Genomic DNA, 23,442 nt, shown 5'->3' with positions numbered 1-23,442 from the left:
ACATTTGTAGGAAAATTGGTAAGAGCTATAGATCATTATGTTAAGCAAGATAAGTCATATTCAGATATATATCACATGCTTTCTCTCATGTGGTCTCTAAATTTAAATTTATGTATGTGTGTATATATTTGTAGGATGGAAATATAAAGGAAACTTAGGGGACAAAGAGATATAGATGAGGGGGAATGGTAGAGTAAGAGAGGGTAAAGAAATTCATGAGCTATGAAAGCAGAAGTGAGGGCAAAACCGGAGCAGCAAGAGAAGGGGGCATGGGGTAGAGTAGGAGTAGAAAAAAGTATAATGACACAGTATGTTTGAAAAGACATAATGAGGGGCTGGAGAGATGGCTCAGCGGTTAAGAGCACTGGCTGCTCTTCCAGAGGTCCTGAGTTCAATTCCCAGCAACCACATGGTGGCTCACAACCATCTGCAATGGAATCTGATTTCCTCTTCTGGTGTGCATGAAAACAGAGTGTTTATATACACAAATTAAATAAATAAATCTAAAAAAAAAAAAAAAAAAAAGAAAAGACATAATGATACCCACTATTTGGTAACTTAAAAAAATTAAAAATCAAGTTGGACAGGTGGCCCAGCTACACAGTGCTTTGTATGCAATCACGAGGCCTGAGTTTGATACCCTTAAAGTCCACATAAAAAAGACACACTTGACTACACACTGATGCAATTCCAATGGTAAAGACAGGAAGCTCCCTGAAGTTTCCTGGCAAGCCTAGAAAGCTGAATTTGTGAGTTCCAGGTTTAGCAAGAGAAACACTTGACATTAACCTTTTGGCCTCTACATGCACACACACAAACATGTGTACACATATATATGCATATAAATGTTTTAAGTCACTTAAGAGAGAGGACAACCTCAGTTTCCTTGCGTGTAAAATAGGAAATAATAAAAGTACTTACATTTATTTCTTAGTTCATAGTTAGAAGCAAACAAGTTAAAATATGTGCAGTGCATAAAAGTGATTGGTAAAATAAAAAATGCTATGTGTTAGCTTTACCATTTCAAAATTTCTTAGAAACAAGATTATCAGCAGAGCTCTCCCTGAAGACAGATTCTTTCCACTTTTGTTATGGAAGAAAATAGGTACTATTGGCAGATTGTGAAATAGTCCTTTCATGTCTACCTGCTTTCTAGAACCATCCCTGGAAATGTCACCTCTTCATCACTATGGAAGCTTTCAGTGCTTTCCAAACTATTATCCCATTCTAAAACAATTTTAAACAACTCTGAAGACAGATCCAGTTTTCAAAGTGCACTGTCATTCCTTATCATTTTCTACAGTAAGCAGAAAGGAGCACTGCCCTATATTATAGGCAACCTGTAAAGTTGACAATTAAACATTTTGTCCCATATCTGAAAAGTGAAGTTTTTAACAAGGATACTACAAAAATTAAGGTAAGTCAGTGGTTCTTAGCTTTTTCTGAAAAATCCTGTTGTGATCTCTCCAGAAAAATATAAATAGATATCTAAAATTATGAAATTTCAGGGGGATTGTGAACCTAGCATGCACAAAGCCCTGGCTCCCCAACTCCCTTACAAGTACCAAAAACAAAAACAAAAAGAACAACAACAAAAAAAGGTAAGAAAAATGTTTTAAATATGTATAGCAAAACAATTAAATTTAGAAACAAAATAGAAAATACATGTCTCAAATATTCTACAGCATCCATCCCATGAATCTTTCTGAGGATGACTTGAGCAAAATCATAACAGAACCCAGATCTACCCCTACCTGTCCTAGAATGTACGAAGTGCAGCACCTTCACAAACCTCAAGGTGACTATTACTAGACGATCTGATTCAGATTTTACCTTCTCCGTGGTGACCTTAGAGAGATCCTTGTACAAAAGTTTGCGGACATACTCCTGAAGAGGAGGACGTTTCTTTCTCACTGTCTTCTCAGCTGGAGGTGGGTTGCAGTAATAATATGCATTCTCTACCATTGTAACATATCGTGCATCAAGATGCATTGCTTGTTTTTTTCTCATCATTTGCTCCTAAAAGAAAATGTCTAGATTAACCGAAACCTTCCACAATGCATGAGGTAAAGTCACCTGCTCTGAAGAGTGTAGAAGTTAAAATTTCCCGTGAGGATGATGGCCTTTCAGTCACACTTTAAACTGAAATTGATCAATACTAAATTCTATGACCTTGGGGCTAACAGTTTCCTTGTCTGTAGAGACGGTCCAGAGTAAATGCTAATACTGGATGGCACCAATTCTGAGAAGTAGTTATCAGTTACATACAGAACAGCCCGTCAGAGTTGCACCTTTATTTGATTATTACCTAATTTCACTTACACATTTGAGCCTTGTGCCTCTTAGGATTAGTACAGGCTAGCATAGTTATAAATCAAGTCACATTTGTAGCAGTATTTTATAGGGTACAACCTAAGGCCAAGCAATCATGAAGTAAAATGTTCTGAAAGACTGCAGCAGCATAACTGTTTACATCCTGAGTAATTAAAAGAATTCCCTCCACTTTTCTTATTCGCCTTGAATCTTATCACTGAGAACAGAAGTTGAGCTAGGGATGGAGAATCCTAGAATGGGTGCATTTTGGTTTCATTTGAATAGTTTCTGCCAAGAAATCATTCAAATAAATCCATGCTTCTTCATTTCAAATCTGACCAACAAACTATTCAGTCTCAAAACTAGGCTATAAAATAAGACAGATAAAATATCACAACCAAGACATGTGTAGTGGGTTTGATTGCACAGTCTATTTAACTAAGTATTCTCTAAATAACTGGAGAAGGGGATTTGTAACAACAACATTGACACAATGATAGTTAGTGCCCAGAGGTTCCTAAAGCAGAGCTCTAACTCAGTAACTCCTCTCATACATGTTTTCTTTCTCATTATTCAAAAGTCTGTAAGCAGATACTTAGATCAACATAAATGTAACAACGCTTAATGAACTGGATGGCCATTACAATATCCTAATCAGCTAAACAACTCCTTTTCCAAATTAAAAATTTAAGATTATATTTTATATAATTTTTCTCTAATTTAAAAATCTATTTTTGATGCCTGTGGAGGCCATAAGAGGATGTCAGACTTGTAGCTGGAGTTACAGGAGGTTGTGAGTCACATAAAATATGTACCAGGAATAAAACTTAGGTCCTCCGTAAGAGCAGGACATGGCCTTAACCACTATGCTATCTTCCCAGGCCCATTTTATAACTTCTCATTATAAAATTTAGTTTTTAATTTCTAGATTATACTTTGTATGTACATTAAAAGCAGGCAGAGACATAGCAAAAACAAAGATGGTCTACACCTGTAAGTACTGAGTAACTACTCATATGAATAATTTGTTTTTAAGGGGTAACTCCATTCTTCCTTAATTAAAAAAATGTATTATGTGTATGCACACATGTGTGTCATAGTACATGTGTGGGGACCAGGGGATTTTATGGAGTTCCACCTTTGTGTGGGTTCTGGAATCAAGCTCAGGTTGCCAAGCTTGCACAGCAAGTGTCTTTACACACTGAGCTGTATTTCCAGCTCATTAGTTCTTTGCACTAACTAGCAACAAGGTGAAAAAAATTCCTATGGATCTCCATCCAGTATGGCAGTTCATTTGTGCAGAATTTTGTAGGTTCAGTAGAAATGCTTGTACTCAGATGGCAGAGAAAGACAACCAACATTGATTAATATTTTTAATCCTTGAAAAAACCAAGATCCTCAACATCTTACCAGGATCCATAAGCCCTTACCAAAAGCACACTGGTCCTCAGGTGTGATTCTGGAGATCTGAAAAGAAATCGTCCACACGTCTCCAGTAGAGTGCATGCCATTTCAATATGATGATGAGAAAAGTCTGATAGAAGCATCTGAAATAGTAAAAATGATGAGAAAATACAAAGATAACATCAATTCTAAGAGGGAAAGAAAACAATATATTCATCTGTGTGTAACTACTTGTAAGATAACAATGATGAAAACTTAAGTCAACTTTAGTTAAATTTTGCTGCTAAGCATCTTGCTCACCATCAAAGTTTTGCTAAAAAAATCTTATTTCTTTCAGAAAAGGAAACAGATATCAAAGTCTTCTCTATGTTTATTATTAGATATTATGTATATATTTAAATTTATTATGTGTATAGTTTATATGTGTATGTGAACAGATGTGAATAGATTACCATAAATGTAAATGGGATCAATTCATCAGTACGAAAAATATAGACCAGCTTATTAAATAAAACAAACAAACAAAAAAAGGTCTAACTACTTGTCTGTAAGAAACACATCTCACTAACAAATATACAGACTAAGCTAAAGGATGGAAATCAATGTATAAATTAAATGAAAGCTGAAAACAAGCTGGCATAACTATTCTGATATCTCACTGTAGCTTCCTTTCTGTTGCTGTAATAAAACACTACGACCATACTTGGGGGAGCAAAAAGTTTATTTCAGTTTTCAGGTTACAGTCTACTATTGAAGGAACTCAAGAAGAACTTGAGGCAGAAGTCATGGAAGAATAATGCTTGCTAGCTTGCGCACAGGCTCATACTTAACTAGCTTTCTTATACAGTAGAGGACCACTTGCCCAAGGTATGCTATTGTCCACAATTACCAATCAAGACAATCCCCTATAGACAGGCCCACAGGCCAATCTGATCTGGGCAATCCTTTAATTTAGACTTCCTTCTCAGGAGACTCTAGATTATGTCAAGATAGCAATTAAAATAAAGTAGATTCACTTTAAGATAAAGAAAATTCAAACCAAAAGTAAAAAAAAATAAAAAAATAAAGTAGGCAAATACATAAAAGTAAAGTGAACAATTTACACACACACATATACACACACATAGTCAGAGAAAGAGAGACAGAGAGACAGTCACAGAGAGAGAGAAAATAACAGGTATTCTGGGATAGGAAGATAGACAGCTCATCAGGTAAAGTGTTTGCAATGAAGTGCAGAGTTCAGATCCCTCACATGAAAAAGCTGAGTGGATAGGTGGACACCTGTATTCCAGTTTTCAGGACTGAGATAATAAATTCCTCAGAGAAGCCTGGCTAGAATAGCCAAATAAGTGAGCACTAGTTTCAAGTGAGAGGCCCCGTCTGACCATATAAAGTAGAAAAAGTTGGGGGAAGACACCTGGCATCAACCTTGGTCCTACACACACACACACACCAGAAATATATACGAAACAACAAAACAACGGAGTTAAGATGGCTTAAGAGATTACAAGCAGTGGCTGCTCTTGCAGAGGACCTTGTTTGATTTCTAGGACCCATATAGCGACTCACAGCGTATCTACTGCCATATTCTGATAGCCACATGGATCAAGCACACATATGGTAGAAACATGCATGCAGATAAAACATTCATACAAAAAAAATAAAGATATTAAAAAAAACATTAACAATAGTAGGTGGTTTTAAACTGTTTCTTCTTTAGCTAAGTCAGGCAAACTAATACCAACAAAGAGATTTAAGAGTTAAGTTAGAAGCCAGGCATAGTGGTGCCACCTGGTCTTCAGGACAGCAAGACCTACAGAGAAACCCTATACTGAAAAAGATGAAGGGTTAAATTAGATCACAGATTAAATCAACTTAACAAATACCTCAGAATAGTCACTCAACAGATATGAAATACATATCCTTCTCAGTAGCCTGTAAAACCAGCTCTAAAACTGATGGTATTCTAAGCCACAAAGTCTTACAAATACAAAAAAATAAATATTTTTGTATATTATCATATCATAGTGAAAAACTATTAGATATCAACCACACTTACATTGGAGGGGGGAGGACACACACACAGAGTTTCTCTATGTAGTCTTGACTGTCCTGGAGCTCACTATATAAAATAAGCTGGCCTTGAATTCAGAAAGATCCTCCTGTCTCTGCCTCTGCCTCCCAGGTGCTAGGATTAATGGCATGCATCAAGCTCCCTCTGAGCTATACACTCTTAAATGGTCAGTGGGTCACTGAAGAAATCAAGGAGGAAATTTCAACTACTAGAATCAACTGAAAATGGAAGTCAAATTTACCACAACCTTTGGGATACAGTTATAAGAGGAAAGTCTACAGTTATGTGTGCTTACAATTAAAAAGTCAGAGATCACAGGGCCAGAGAGATGGCTTGGCACTCAAAGCGCTTACTAATCCTACAGGGGACCTGAGTTCAGTTCCCAGTACCCACACTGGGTGGCTCACAATAACGTCTAAGTCCAGTTTCAAGGATCTAATGCCCTCATCTAGTCTCTGCAGGCACACAGGTAGCAAACACACATGTGGCACACATGTACACACACACACAACTAATTGTTTAAAAAAAGTATGATGCACCTCAAGGTATAAGAAAAATAAAAACCAAACAAATCCTAAAAGAGCAAATAGCAAAAAAAAAAAAAAAAAAAAAAAAAATCAAGAAATAAGTTAATGAAATAGATAGCTAAAAGAACAATACAGAGACTCAAGAAAAGAAAGAGTTGGTTCTTTAAAAAAAATTAAGATCGATCAGCAAGTCAGAAGACAATCTAAACAAAAGAATGAGAAAGAGACTCAAATTAATAATATTAGAAATGAAGAAGGAGAAGCTGGACAGTACTTGTTGCTCTTACAGAGGACCTGGGTTTGGGTCCTAGCATCCACATGATGACTCACAGTCATCTATAACTCCAGTTCTAGAGATTCATGCTGACCTCTGTGGTCATCAGGTGGTGCACATACATGTAGGCAAAATTTTCATATGTATAAAGTAAAACAAATTATTAAATTCAAAAATTTTAAATGAAAAAGATTTCAGTGAAATCCAGAATAGCATTAAGACATTTGCTCAACCATGTTTGTAGCAGCTTTATTTGTAATAGCCAGAAGCTGGAAACAGCCCAGATGCCCCTCAACTGAAGAATGGATGCAGAAATTGTGGTACATCTACACAATGGAGTATTTCTCTGCAATGAAAAATAAGGAAATCATGAAATTTACAGGTAAATGGTGGGACCTGGAAAGGATCATCCTGAGTGAGCTGTCCCAGGAGCAGAAAGACACACACGGTATATACTCACTCATATAAACATGTAATATAGGATAAACCTACTAAAAATCTGCACATCTAAAGAAACTAAACCCCGACTAAAATGCTCAATCCCCATCCTGAAAGGCAAAGAGTAAGTACATCAGAAGAAGAAGAAAACAGGAAACAAGCTAGAAACCCACCACGGAGGGCCTCTGAAAGGCTCTGGCCTGCAGACTATCAAAGCAGATGCTGAGACTTATGGCCAACTGTTGGGCAGAGTGCATGGAATCGTATGTAAGAAGTGGGAAATAGTAAGATCTGGAGAGGACAGGAACTCCACAAGGAGAGCAACAGAACCAGAAAATTTGAACACAGGGGTCTTCCCAGAGACTCATGCTCCAACCAAGTACCAGGCATGGAGATAACCTAGAACCCCTGCACAGATGTAGCCCATGGCAGTTTGGTGTCCAAGTGGGTTACATAGTAATGGGAACAGGGACTGCCTCTGACTTAATCTGATTGGCCTGCTCTTTGATCACCTCCCCCTGAGGGGGGAGCAGCCTTACCAGGCCACAGAAGATGACAATGCAGCCACTCCTGATGAGATCAGACAGACTAAGATCAAAAGGGAGAGGAGGACCTCCTCTATCAGTGGACTTGGGGAAGGGCATGCATGAAGAAAGGGATGGGAAGGTGGGATTGGGAGGGACTTATGGGGGGGATACAAAGTGAATAAAGTGTAATTAATAAAAATAAAAAAAGAAATACTTCAGAAAAAAAAAAAAAAAGAAATACTTCGAAACTCATACTCCAAAGAACCTGGAAAATATACAAGAAACAAGATCCTAGATATGTATCATATGCCAAAAGAAAATTTTAGGACAGGAGCTGGAGAGATGGGTCAGAGGTTAAAAGCACTGGCTGTTCTTCTAAAAGTCCTGAGTTTAATTCTCATCAACCACATGGTGGCTCATAACCATCTATAATGAGATCTGGTGTCCTCTTCTGGCCTGCTGGTGCACACAGAGAGAATATTGTATAAATAATAAATAAATCTTAAAAAAAATTCTAGGATACAAACAACTTAAACAGATCCTTAACCAGCAACAAGACTGAAACAGTAGAGGTCCCTTAACGAAAAAGCCCAGGACAGGATGGCTTCACTGCTAAATTTTATCAAGTGTTTAAAAAAGTGCCAATGTTCATGAAACTATTCCACAAAACAGAAAAAAAAAAACACCACCATACTCATTCTATATGGCTAGTCTTATCCTGATACTAAAACTGGATAAAAATACAACAAAAAATTATATAGGCCAATTTTCTTGATGTTCATAGATATAAAAAATCTTAGCAAAACTGCAAATCAAGCCAAGAAGATGGTTCTGTGTTTGGTAAAGGCACTTGTTGAGAAAGAAATCAGGGGGTTAAAAAAAAATCCATTAACAATAATTTAACAAAAACAAAAAACAAACAAACCAAACACAACTTGGGGGGCAAGAGGTAATCCCAACGAAGTAAAAACCCTTTACAATTAAAATCTGAACTATCAAAGAACTGAAGAGGACACTGAAAGATGGAAAGACTTCCCATACAAACATGGACTGGCAGAATCAATCCTATGAAAATGATTATTGAAGAGCTGGAAGATGGCTAAGCTGTTACGAATATTTGGTCTTCTCCTAACAGTGGGATCATGGGCTGTCTCTGACTCTGTTGCCTGAAGCCGGATCTCTTTCCCCTAACCAGCTGCAGCCTCAATAGAAGATACAACTAGTCTTATGAAATGAGGTATGCCAAGGCAGATTAATATTCATGGGAGACCTCCCATTTTCTGAGGAGAAAGGGAGAATGGGTAGATAGGGGAGGATGAAAGGGAGGGACTGGAAAGACAGGAGGGAGGGAAAGCTATGATCAAGATGTAAAGTAAATAAATAAAGTAATACTAATAAAAAAGAATACTTGTTGCTCTTCCAGAAGACCCAGTTTCAATTTCCAACACTTACATGGTGGTTCACAACTATAAGTAACTCCTGTTCCAGGGGATCTAATACCCTCTTCTGACCTCCAGAGAAACAGGCACACAAGAAGCTCACAGACATACACACAGGCAAAACATTCATACATAATATAAAATTAATAGAAAGTTAAAAGGAAATTGATTATATAATCGAAAGCAATTTATAGATACAATGCAATTCCCGTCAAAATCCCAATGGCATTCTTCATGAAATTAAAAAAAGAAAAAGATAAAGAAAATTTTTGGGTGCAGTGGTGCACACCTGTGATCCCAGCACTCAGGAAGGCAAAGGCAGATAGATCTCTGAGTTTGAGGCCAGCTTGGTCTACAAAGTGAGTCCAGGACAGCCCAGGCTACATGGAAAAAGCCTGTCTTGAAAAACAAAAACAAAAACAAAACAAAACAAAACAACAACAAAAAGCTTAAAATCATATGGAAGCATAAAACACTGTAAATAATCAAAAGCAACACTAGGTAGCACCAATCTCTGATCTCAAACTATGCTACAGATGCATAGTAAGAAGCAGCATGGTACTAACATAAAAACAAACACAGACCGAATGGGTTAGAACAGAGGAACCAAAAGTAACACTCCCTACCCCCACAGACAGACACCTAATCTTTGATGAAAGTATCAAAAACATAAACTAGTAAAAGAAATCCTCTTCAAAGGTTGCTAGGAAAATTGGACAGACATGCGAAATCATGAACCAAGGATCCTATGGAAATTGCTCAGTGGGCCAAATACTTTATCTCTAAGTTTAAGTACCTTAGCTTGAGCAAAGGAAGCAAACACTAAAATGAACAGACAGCATACAGCCCAAGTGAGAATCTGAGAAGGGAGCAGTATCTACAATCTATAAAAAAAAACAAAAACAAACAAACAAAAACCCTCCAAAATTAAATAGTAAATACCAAAACCATCCAATCAACAAATGTGTTAATGACCTAAATAAACAGTTCTCACCGAAAGAAATACAGTGACTAAGAAATATTTGAAAAAGTGTTCAAAATCCTTAGCCATTGGAAAAATACAAATTAAAAGTCCATCAAGGGTTGGAGAGATGAGTTAAGTGCAGAGGACCTGGGTTCTATTCCCAACACTCACATGATAGCTCACAACCATCTATAACTCTGGCTCCAGAGGAACCAATGCCCTTTTTAGGAACCATGTACACACAAACACATACAAAGAAAATAAAAGACAACATGTACTGATGAGGAACTGTGCAGAGAGGAACCCTTATTTAGAGCTGGTAAAAACAAAAACTTGTGCAGCTACTATGGAAATCAGTGTGTAAATTCTTCAAAATACCAAAAACAGAATTGTCAAATGACCAACTAGACTAGACCACTTCTAAGCATATGGCCAATGGATATACTACAGAAATAACTCAACATCCATGTTTACTGCTGAATTATTCACAATACAAAGATATGGAACTAGTGTAATAAGATATACAGCAGAATTTTATTTAGTTGTAAGAATGAAACTATATCTAAATAGGAAAACAGATAATTATGTTAATTGAAATAGTGAAGAAATGTTTTGTAACATGTTAACTCTAGATTAAACTGTGTGTTTATGTGTGTAAATACGCAGAAAGAGGACAATGAGAAAGAAAAAAGAGGTTTAAAGAAGGGTAAGGAGGGAACAAGAAAGTAACAAAACATATGAAAGTTGAGTAAATATGCAGAAAGAGGACAATGAGGAAGAAAAAAGAGGTTTAAAGAAGGGTAAGGAGGGAACAAGAAAGTAACAAAACATATGAAAGCTGAGGGTGGTACAGTGGTGCACACCTGTGATCCACCTGTGAAATTATCTGGAGGAGGAAGAAGACTAACAAGAATGAGGATGGGAAGGATGGAGAGGATAGTGGGGAGGGGTGAAAAGGAAATAGTATAACAATATATATGTATGAAAATGCCACCAAAGAACCCATTTCTTTGTATGATAGACAAAACACTGACTTTAAAAAGAGTAGGAATATAAATCTTTTTTTTTTTTCAAGTTAGGTTTCTCTGTGTAGCCTTAGCTGTCCTGGACTCTTTGCAGACCAAACTGGCCTTGAACTCAGAGATCCGCCTGCCTCTCTCCCTCCCCGAGTGCTGGGATTACAGGTGTGCACTGCTACCACTACCAGCTGGAATGTAAATCTTTTAAGAGCGTGTGTTGGTCTGAATAAAAATGGCTTCCATAAACTCATCAGGCACAGGTGACACTATGTGTAAGGATTAAGCCTGGTTGGAGGAAGCGTGTCACTGGTGTGGGCTTTGAGGTTTATAAAGCTAAAGCCAAGCCCAGTGTTTCTCTCTCTTCCTGTTGTCTGTCCATCAGCCCATCAACATGCACCATGTCTGCCTGTGTGCTGCCATTCTTCCCACCATGAAGACAATGGATTAAACCTCTGAACCTGTAAGTCAGCCTCAATTAAACGTTTTTCTTTATAAAGAGTTGCTGGGTCATGGTGTCTCTTCACAGCAATAGAAACTCTAACTGAGACATGCTAAAGAAGAAAGGGTAAAGCCTTCAGATGTGAAGTATTTGTTGAAAATGACAGAAAACATACAAATATGAAAATCTAAAACGGTATAAAAGCTTGGCTTAGTGAAACATGCCTGTGTTCTTAGTACCTGAGGCAAGAACATAGCTTGAGAGACTTTCAAAACACAAGTTAAAAAATCCCTGAGGGCTCGAGAGTGGCTCAGTGGTTAAGAGCACTGTCTGAGCTGCCTGGAGGAAACCGTGACAGATGATGTTTTCAGGTCCCTCCTGTGATGTTCAGAGCCCTCATTTCTCTTTAGACAATCGTGTCTTAAGTTCCCTGTGATCCTATGGGCTCAGTGTGAAGAAATGGAGAGCCAAGCCCACCCTTGAACACCATGGCCCTGTCCCTGCTCTGCCCTTTGTTCCTTTCCACAGCCAAACTTCCTGGTCCAGCCAGGCAGGAGGGGACATCACCATCCTGTCAGCTCAGTGCTGTTTTGAGCTGCAGCTCTTCACTTCCCCACTGAAAATAAGAATGCAAATGTAAACTTGACTGTTCATGTCCTTGATTAGACATGTTGATTGGCCGGTAAATTAAAGAACTGAGAATACTTAAGGTTTTACAGAAGAAATAAATGGCAGATGGAGAACCTTCCAGAATCTGCATTGAAAAAAAAAAAAGAGAGAGAGAGAGAGAGAGAGAAAAGAGCACTGTCTGTTCTTCCAAAGGGCCCAGGTTCTGACACCTTCACGCTAATGCACATAAAATAAAATTAAGTAAATTATTTTTAAAAATGCCTGCAGATTAATTTATACATATACTAATGATGATTTTCTTAAAGTGAATCCTCAGAAATAGAATTCTATGCCAGGAAACATGTATAGATTTATGTAAAATCACACAAAAATTCGTTAAAATTTTTTTGATGATTTATCCTATGTGAAGTATGTGTGTACTGGTTTATGCCTTGAGGTATATTTGTGTAACAGTGTCAGATCCCCTGGAACTAGAGTTACAGACTGCTGTGAGCTGCCACGTGGGTGCTAGAAACTGAACCCAGGTCCTCTGGAAGAGTAGACTGACCCATCTCTCCAGGCCACACATAATTTTGTTCAGTCTCTGGCATGACTCCCAGTCACTCTTAGAGAGCTCTCTGAGGCTTGCCTGAGACATCCTCCCAAGGAAAACTTAGGAGGCTTAATGCTCTCAACATTTATAGTGACTAGTAGTATTTTAAATTATAAAAACATGCAATTTAAATAGAAAATTGTTTTAGAAAAAAAAAAAGAATTTTAGAAAAACAATGATCATTTAAAATGGATGTTTTTCAATTCTGCTCTAACTTTACCACATAAAATTAATGTTACTGTTTGATTTCTAATTTAATTACATTATAGACAGAAAATATAATCTGCAGTATTTCAGTAACAATTCATGCACATCTAAAGATATTTACATTGGTGTCAAATATAATGTTAATTAGATCAAGGTTTGGTAAACTGTTCATCAAACTCTAACAGTAGATACTGCTTCTGCCTTTTCACTACTGTGTTCATTTCTTTATATATATATATATATAAAATATGTGTGTGTGTGTGTGTGTATATATATATATATATATATATATAGTTTTGTTTTTGTTTTTTTCGAGAGAGGGTTTCTCTGTGTAGCCTTGGTTGTCCTGAAACTCAATATTAAAGATGATTTAGGTATCTACTTTCTATAGCAAACAGAGAAAGGTATTTAGAATTTTAGTGATTTTTATTTGTTTCACTGATGATTGAGAAAGGGTCTTACTATGTAGTCCTGGCTGACTTGAAGCTTCCTACATAGACCAGGCTGGCCTTAAACTCAATAGAGATCCACCAGCCTCTGCCTCCCCAAGGGCTGGGATTAAAGACATGTGCCATGACCCCCCAGTTCATTTCTTTACATATTTTTAAGTTATGCTGTTAGATGCATAATACTGTCTTGTTAAGATGGTCTCTCCATAAATGAGAGATTCTGCCAATATGTTTTCTGCCTCACAGATTTTGAAATCAGTTTGATGAAACCAGTTTTCTTGACTAGTAGTTACACAATGTATCTTCTCTGTCTTTTTATCTTAATATATTTTGTGTGCATCTCTATGAAAATACCTGTTGCGGGTAGCACAAAATTACTTTAAACAAGTATTGTGATCATATGGCTTTTACCTGACATATTCTGTCCCTTTTTGTATAATTACTGGTATTTCCACATTTGTATCTACTATCTTACCATTTATTTTCTATTTTTGGTCATATATTTAATATTCCTTTTTAAAAATTAACTTTGATTTAAGTTAATAAAATATTTAATAATTTCATTTTATCTACAACTTAGAAATAAAACTTAAAATGTTCCTATTAAAAATATTGCAGCACTTACCTTTAAACAATGCAGTGTATCATTTTTGGTGAACATTTTAAACTTGGTTAGTTCTCCAATAAAACGGACAGTTTTATTCTTTGTTTCAATGTTGATCTGGTCCTTTTTTCGCACCTATAAATTAAAATACATTGCATATATAATTAACATTTTTAATACCTATAATAAGAACTACTTTAATATGTTTTAATTCACTTCAAATAATTCAAATAAAGTGGGTAAGATTTCTTGTTTTCAAATTATTTTAAGGAAAAGTTTGCCTATGTTGTCCACACCAGTTCTAAAAAGTGCTCTGCAAAAGTACTCCATGATCAAGTCATTTGGGGAATCAACACATTGTTTTTTTTTTTTTTTTCAGGTTTAAAGATGCTCTCAAAGTAACCCAGACGGGTTTACTAATTTAAATCGGTATTTCTCAAATTTATTCAGTAATCTATGCCTTTTTAAAAAACATAATATTAACCAATCTCAGTTACTAGCACATCAGATATGTATTTTAAGAACACACTTTAGGAAATGCTGCTTTAAAAATTATAAATGCTAAAAATCTCATATAAGGGAAAATATTTTTAGATGTTGTTATATTATGAACTGCAGTACATATTTAGTATAATTCACTACAATAAAACATGCAATGTATTCACTTGTTTTCATTACCAGAAATGATCATGTGTCAAAGTTCAAATCCTTTGCAAGTTTAAGTTCTACATTGATGCATATATTTAAAAAAAATCAAATATAGCAAAATTCTATGAAAACAGTATCATACAAACACACTGATACAAGTCTAATTAGATTTAACTGGAGGATTGTATTTTCATAAGAAATTCAGATCACAGTCTAGAAATCAATTATATAAACAATGATGAGATGCTACCACCTCCAATTAATTCAGTGTTCTTTCCGGAATATTACCCACTTATTTTTATTCATATTAAAGCATTCAGGAAAAGAAATGACAGCAGCTACTTTTCTAGTGCAGTAGGGAAAAGGGAAGTGAGGGAGAGGAGAAAGGGACAAGGGGAGAAACATCTCACAAGTGTCAAATGACTTGACTAGGGTGAACACCAAGATTCAAATTTCCCAACTGCCATTTCCTTCACTCATCCACAATGTGATGAGATTCCAAGTTTAAAAAAAAGTCTAATCTCATGAGTAGCCATATACTTCATGAGCATATTTTACTTAACTTTCATAAACCAGACAGCTAAGCAGTGAATGGAATTTGTTGATTTAGGTATCTACTTTCTACAGCAAACAAAGAAAGAATTTTATTTAGAATTTTAGTGATTTTTACTTGTTTCACTGATGATTGCGAAAGGGTCTTACTATGTAGCCTTGGCAAACCCGAAGCTTCCTACATAGACCAGGTAACTTTAAACTTGCAACAATCTTTCTATCTCTGCCTTCTTGAGTGCTAAGATTACAGGTGTATGATACTATTTACAGGGTCTTTAGTGATGACTTTAAAATAAAACCATGTTTATTAAAACTCCAGAGCAAACTTGGAGGTCATTTATTACTAAACCTAACCTGAAGTATCAACAAAAGTATATTAAGCAAACGTTCCAGAAAACTTTATTTTAGCCATATTATTGCCAGATAAAAGAATAAAAGATCTCTTTGTGATTAGAGACAAACAGAAATTACAGCCAGAGCAGAACAAGTGCATGTTCTATCTCTGAGCTCCCACCAAGCCTTACTAGCTACTTTGAAATTTGTTACCTATCATAGTTAACTTACTATAACATCAAGAGTTACTCTTGTCACCCAAGTGTATTCCACATATCTAGTAGTACTCTCTGCATTTTCCTCCATCTTCACTCCTTCCCAGTTTCTGGTAATCACTTTTATATGTGTATGCGTAAGTATCTGCAAATACCTAAGTGCACCATGTTTGTGCCCAGTGCTTGTGAGGGCCAGAAAAGCATGTTGGATCCCTTGGAACTAGAGTTACAGATATAAGTCACCATATGGGTGTGATGTTGGCCACCAAACTCAGGTCCTTTGTAAGAGCCAGTACTCTTAACCACAGAGCCACCTCCCCAGCCCTAGTACTCACTGCTTTACTCTTCTTTATAACAGATCTATTTTTTTCTATTTTTCCTTCTCTTCAAAACTATAAAAATTTAAAAATGAAGACCAATTATCTCTATTCTGATGTTCAAAAGAGAAGCTGAAAACACCTTAATGGGCTGTAACTTGGGGAGAAGACCCCACTAAGTTTTCCTAACCCATCAATATTTTTCACTATCATTTCTTCAAAACTTATAATCAAAGACATATAAAAAATTTATGCAAAACTACATTTGATCTTTACCAAAAGATTAAGAAGCAATACTTCTGCAAAACCAAATGCAAATCAACAACATGCATTTGTTTATATGTCATTAGTTCAGTGACGACTACTGTAAGATTTTACTTACATTACCAATTATTAACAAAAATGCTGCTTCCAAATCAGTATTTGAAGATTCATGAAACTAAATTAATTACTAAATTAGTGTGAATTACCAAACAATATCTTAGGTATGTCCATATAGAAATTTTTAAAACTATTCTATGCCCATCATTTACTACTCCCCTATAAGAAACTATTGGTCCTTCTAGAAGGGCTAATTGATATTTGTCCAAAAAGACACTTTTTCCCACTGTAATTTGTTCTTTTGACTTTACATTAACCTTATCCACTAAACAATTCAACATACTTTTCTACAAATATGTTTCATGCTAACCTTGTAATATGTTCTGAGCCTATAGCCTATAATATACCTTAATTTACGTGTAAATTTCTTAATTTGGTGGAACACTCATCTCAAAGGTGTACGGCCCATCTGCTGGACAAAGAGCGAGGGTTGAGGATAAATTTGAAACTTTTACTCGCACGCTTTGCCTAACAGTTTTCATTTACTTTTTCATGTTCTATATTGTGCATAAAATATTTTATAATTACAAGTTTAAGTTTAAAATTACTCATATATAAAATACAATACATAAATATATTTGTATCCCATTTACTTTGACCAGTTGCTTTAGTTTAACTATAAATGTTTCTAGAAGCTTATGTGTTGAACATTGTGAGAAACTTTAGGAAGCAGGCTCTAGGAGGAAGAGGTAGATCACTTGGGTATGCCTTTGAAGGGTATACCTGGTCCCTGTTCTCTTCTTCATTTTCTATTTCCATTATAACATGAAAAAGGCCCTATGACATTTTAGCCATCATGATGCTCTCCCCAAACACATGGAGTCAAGCAATTACTGATTCACCTCTCCAAAACAATCAATAAAATACACACTTCCTCTCTTAAGTTGTTTATGTAGCATATTTTGATCAGTTATGAAAAGCTAAAACACCAATAAAGAATTTTAATCTAAAAAATGTGGAAATACCATTTTTAGAATGTCAGTGAGGACAATTTCCTTAAACAAAAGCTGTCCTCTCCTTCACTGAGGAAATAGACTCTGATCAAAGTTTGGAAGACAAAGAATACCAGAAATAAAAATATGCCTAACAGTTGCCCTCTCTAAAGACAAAATTTTATGAAAAACTATTTTGGTTGACTTTGTATCACCTTGGAATCAAGATTATCTGACCCTTAAAAAAATAAACAAACAAAAAAATCCTAGTACTGCACTTTGAGATAATCAGTTTTTCCTAGTACAGTTCATGATGTAAACAAAGCTTTTTAAATTTTTTTTCTCAGAGCTGTTCAATGAATGAATGTCTCTAACAATCTTGAAACATTGCCAAGTGTTTATCTAAATTCTTACCTGATTGAAGTATATAAGAATGCTGATTTCTCACTTCTATTAGCTTTATTGATCTGTCAAATTAGCAAATCCATTGTTTAACTAGAATTTCTTTGACTACATATAGTTTTATCAGCTTTACTTCTCAGCTGAGATTCTTAAGGGGGCAAATATGATCATATTGTGGCAATATATTGGACCTAGATAGAAGACAGAGACAGGGAAACCTGGTTAAAGAGCCATTGTCATAACTCAAGCTGCGGATTATGAAAGACAGTGGCAGTGGGTATGATGGGAAGTATCTAGAATTGGAGTGTTTCAGAATGTTGTGACAAAAAGAATTTGGTGAACACTAGATACTGAATATGAGAGGACCTTCACAGCTGAATAAAAATATACTAAATTCATGGCGAAAATATAGATGCGCATTCAATGAAGTAAAATATAAAGATGTTTTTAGAAGAAAATAATGAGTCTTTTGTGGATACAAAAGGGTTTCTAAAAGGACAAGAGAACTATCTACGCACTGGAGAGAGAGGCTCTAGAAAGAGACTTTCTACATTTGGTGACTTGAAGCTGTTGGGAAAACAGCATCAACTGTATTCCCACTCAAGAAGCAGAATTAAGTGAGGTGTGGCAGTACACACTTATAATCCCAGCACTTAGAAGGTGGAATAAAGAGGAACAATTCCAAGCCAGCCTCTGCTAAAATTATGAATTTGAAGCTGGCCTGAGCTACATGAAATACTGTCTCTAACAAACAAAAAAGCAGGACAAACAAAGACTAAGGATATAAACCCAGCTTTAAAAAAAGATTAAAGATATTAAACATAAGTAAAAATCAGGAGAACAGGTAATATAAGAGGAAGAACTATTATGATGATATTTATGTTAGGTACTGTACTATTTATGGATTATCTCATTTCATTCTTATGACACATACTGCTTCAGAGAGCAAAAGTATTCTCATTAAACAGACCTGTTCAGCACCTGAATAACTAACCCAAGTCACAACGTTAGCACAATGGAGCCAGAGGGATTCCTTCTAAAAAATCAGCAGAGTCTAGTGATTTAGAATCTACAAGGACATAAACTAATGAATAAACATGAAAACACTACAGTCTCTACTAAGGATATTGCTATGAGGATTTTAGGGAAAAATTATATCCTTAAAAAAAAAATTCCGGGGTGGGGGCGGATGTGGTGGCACATGCATATAATACCAGTTTAAGGTCCTCCCCCTGAATTCAAGGTCACCCCCACTACTACACTGTGAACTAGAGGCCAGCCTGGGATACATGAGTCCCTGTCTCAAAATAAGGAGGAAATGAAAGATGAGTGTTCTAGGGTATATTGTGTTAACCACACTGACACATGTGGGGTTTGTAGGTGTTACTTTGTTTCCATTTGATAATAGTTGTACCTTAAACACATTTAAAGCCTAAGAGAAATAAATTAGGAAAGAAAGTTTGCAGATTAGGACGTTAGGTAGCAGAGATCCTGGAGAGATGGAAAGTAATCAATTACCTCAACTAACTTCTTTTCTGAGAACAGTGGGTCCCAAAGATTGCAGCAGTATAAATTATCTAATTCCTTTAACTTCCGTTTCAATTTTCAGGGTAAGAGAAGTATGAATGTATAGAATGTTCTTAATTTTAAGTTTTCACCAAATGCACTAATCATACTTAGTCCAACAATTTGTGTTTTGCTTAATTTGGGGTTTGGTTGAGAAATCAATGCATATAATTGATATGGCACCTTCATAGTGCTCACTGGTGTGATAGCTCCTCACTGGTACAGGGGATCAATTGTATCACCAAGAATATTGACTTCTGCTATATGTATTCCTGAAATAGCAGCATTTATCAAAGTGTGTTCTTTATGGGATATATACTCATACTCCACTATGACATTCATAGAGCACAATTACCCTCACAAAGTTTTATAACAAAACAAAACTGTTTAGCTTTAATGAGCTCAGTGTTTCCCAAGTTCTCTAAAAGCTTACCTGACTCATTATTGCCTATGATAATCTAAACCACACTTAAGCAAAACATGCCCAGGAAAATCTTAATCACAAATATAGTAACAAATACCTATTACAAGAAGTAATTACAGGTCATTCTGTTCCTCACAAGACTTTCTTGCTCTAAACTCAAAGCTCTCACTCCTCAGTAAGTCATTTTGCATGTGTACAATTATAATGTATTATTTTCCTCTTGCTTTTATATTTATGTCTTATTTTTGAGCTATACTGTGAGGTTCCTAACCTCAGGAATTATCTGTTCTCCTTTGATTGCTCAGAAATATTATTGACTTGAAAATACTGAGTTACAATAGTGTTCACTGAACACAGAAAAAAAAAAAAGTTTGACTGGCAATCCAAACAACCTACTATAAAGTTTTATAAACAGAACGTTTCACTGGCTAATTTAACACTTAAATATCAAGTTATTTCAAAGTCTATCAATGTCCACTTTCAGTCACTAGCTGTCATTGTCAACCTCCATCGACCCTATATTTGAGGTTCTGACATATTACTTCCATAAAGTGACTGGGTAACTAGGACAGAAGAACTAATACAGTCTGTTCATTTTGTCAAACTGGAAGAAAAAGGGAAGCAACCCGGCAAAAGACATGGTATTAACCACAGTGTTGTTTAAAGAACTTAACACTATCCAAGATAAAATTTCTTAATGCAAGAATCAATAAAACACAGGTAACAGCAGAATTCACTGACGTTTTAGAATTTATGAAAGTTATTACACTTTCCACTTTTGGAGCTCAACACCTATGAGGCAGCATACCCAACTTTCTTCGTGGCTAATTCTCTTTCTTCTGGGACCAACAACAAGGCCTGTATCTTAATCTTAAGAGAATGGTTTTTAATTTATAGAAATAAAAGTACAATACCTATAATGGGAGGATAAGATCATAACAACCACTCCTCTCCCAGGTGGAGCAGCATTATCAACTTTAAGCTTTGTCAAGTACACCTACACTTTAAAAATTTAGAATTGCATAAATTCTCAACTGTTGCACCACTATCAATTTCAAAGTATGTTTATCAACAAACCTAGAATGCCCAAACAAAGAATCCTCACTCAACTTATTAGAATATATACATATTACAAAATAAATGCTTAAATACATACATGAAATCTGAAATCCCCCCTCAGCATGGAACAAAGATCCTCTGCTACATCAGACATGCAGGGATGCAATGTAGCAACCAATCTTGCATAAAATGGTAGCAAATCCAACCTGCAAAAGTTACATGTGATATGTGTAAAAGGAAAGACATACCAGAAATAATTCATTTTAAAACTTAAACTTTCTCAGATTTACTCACATAGTAAATGACTTTTAAAAGAAATCTAATAATCATTCAGACATGCCAATTTATTGCCATTATGAAGTTTCTGAAAATTCAATAAGCCTTGTAAAAGTGTATTAATAACCTGACATTTTCTAGTCTGTACTTTGACTAGGTATGTAATTTTGATACATGAAATATGATGTGAAGAAAATGCATTCTGACATGGCTTAAATTTTTAATTATATAATTACTCAATAACAGAATACTTACAAGCCTAAAGGCAACTTAAATACTGCAAATTAGAATCCTTTCAAACTCTTTCCTTTATTTATCCAGGGGTAAGTCATTTGGAAATCTCAATATCTAAAGTAAGAAGGTAACCAAGAACTGAAAAGTACCTATAAGATATTAACATAACATCAAAAGATCCAAGTAAACTTTGTTCATCACAAAACCCATTCAGACCCTAAAATAAGCTCTTACTCTAGCCAATGGCAGTATGTGGCATTCATGCTGTCACCTCATTCCACTGACAGAGCACTCTTTCCCAGCAAATGTGGATGCAGCTCCAGAATCCTGCTTATTTAATCCAATAATCCAGGCAGCCACTGCTAACTGGAATCAACACACAAACTACAATTTATTTTCCATTCCTATCACAGCTTTTATCTTACACAACTTGATTACTCATCTATTCAACACTCAGAATATCACACAGGCTGGAGATGAGAACCATTAAGAGAGAACAAAAGCAGCCATGCTTGGCAGCAGTAGAACCAGCAGTGCAGAGAAAGGGGAAGTAAATACTGTGCACAGAAGTTGAAACTATGACAGCTGGAAGCTCTTAGATCATAAACAAAAATCCCACAGTTGTTAACTATCCCCAAATATATCCCTGTATTACTGCTAATGTAGGAAAATAGGTCATTATCATTAAAGGCCTACCTGTCATAGCAGGCTACAAATTAATTTGGAGTTAGAATTAGATTGACCATTAGACAAAGGGGGTAAAGGAAGACTGGAGATATGGAGTTAACGGAAGGAAAAGTAAATTCATGACTAAATTCATAAAAATTTGTTTTTTTTCCTTTTATTCCTATAACTTCCTTTAAAACATTTGTGTTTTAACATTTTATCTTTAAATAAAACCTTTTCATGAGTGATAGGCTGCCTCTTAACATTAGAATTTCTACATTATAAAAAGAGGATTGTGGGAGGGAGGGTGGCATTGGGAGGAAACAATGGAGGGGGCCACAGCCAGGATACAAATTGAATAAATTGTAATAAATGATAATAATAATAATAATAAAAGAAGACTGCCTGTTCTTAAGTTAGACTTTTTTTTTTTAAACAAAAACACTATATTCTAAACAAAACTTGAAGGCCAGAGAGAATTCTACCCCATAACCCATGTAGCGGAAGAACCAGGTTTCCGAAACTGTTCTCTGACATTCACATACATTGTGGCACACTTAAATGAGTATAATTTAAATTAAAAAAACTCAAAAATTAAAATAAACTAATGTGGTAGGGCTAGTTATAATCCTAATATGCATATACATAGGATATTCAACTTGTTCGTAATAAATAATAATCTCTCTATGAGATGGCTACTATAGGTACCACTTCAGAAATAACAAGGCAGATATAAGACTGCGGTATCATATCTTAAATGTTAAAAATCATATTTAAAAAGATTTGAAAGTGTTTTGAACCCAAACATTTACCATCAAACTTTAGGTATTTATTTAAATTATCTTAAAGGTTTCCCTATCAAAAATTAAGCATCTGACATACGAAATAAACATGGTGTGGGGCACATCACTCCTTGATATTATAAAACTAAGAGTACCTTAAAATACTGATACTTTAAAACTAAGAATGCCTGAGAATATTGACATTATAAAACTAAGAATGCCCGAAAGTATTCCTTAAGATTTCCTGGGTGTTGCTAAAAACAAAAACAAAATCCTGGAGAATGGGAGAGGTGGCTCTGTGGTTAGAGAGTGCTTACTGTTCTTGCAAAAAACCAGGTTTGGTTCTCAGCACCAACATAGTGGCTCACAATCACCTGTTACTCCAGTTCCAAAGGATCTAACTCCCTCTTCTGACTTTGATGGCTCACGCATACAAGCAGTACACACACACACACACACACTCACTCACTCAGACATATATACATATACATGAAATCATATAGTATTTTTCTAAACCTGAAACAAAAACTCTTAATTTTCTTGCATTAACAGTTGGGTTTATACTAACCTGCAAATTATAAATTCTCTTTAAAATACTAGGTTCTTTTGTTTTATATACTCAAAATACGAGGTTTTTAAATTTTTCTACACTTATTTTACCAGCAAATGGTCTTTTTCAATTAATAACCAATTGTCAGGGGTGCTGGAGAGATGGCTGTTTCTGTACTTTTTATCTACTTTGTTGCTTTCTTAAT

The 23,442-nt window shown here is 35.5% G+C and overlaps 1 protein-coding gene across 4 annotated transcripts in view; it reads right to left on the bottom strand.

Annotated features, from left to right (window-relative positions):
* Window positions 1-23,442, bottom strand: part of Upf2 (UPF2 regulator of nonsense mediated mRNA decay) — a 116,883-nt gene that overhangs the window by 42,485 nt on the left and 50,956 nt on the right. For all 4 annotated transcript variants that reach the window (XM_021656512.2, XM_060372858.1, XM_060372857.1 and 1 more), the window contains exons 9-12: window positions 20,827-20,935; window positions 13,922-14,035; window positions 3,744-3,860; window positions 1,834-2,019 (exon numbers count right to left, since the gene is read on the bottom strand). In XM_021656512.2, the coding sequence (XP_021512187.1) occupies window positions 1,834-2,019; window positions 3,744-3,860; window positions 13,922-14,035; window positions 20,827-20,935 (526 nt within the window). The remainder of the gene's footprint in view (window positions 1-1,833; window positions 2,020-3,743; window positions 3,861-13,921; window positions 14,036-20,826; window positions 20,936-23,442) is intronic.

Source organism: Meriones unguiculatus, chromosome 19, assembly GCF_030254825.1.
Source record: "Meriones unguiculatus strain TT.TT164.6M chromosome 19, Bangor_MerUng_6.1, whole genome shotgun sequence".
In the NCBI taxonomy this organism is placed as follows: domain Eukaryota; kingdom Metazoa; phylum Chordata; class Mammalia; order Rodentia; family Muridae; genus Meriones; species Meriones unguiculatus.
This window is presented reverse-complemented; position numbering and strand designations above follow the sequence as displayed.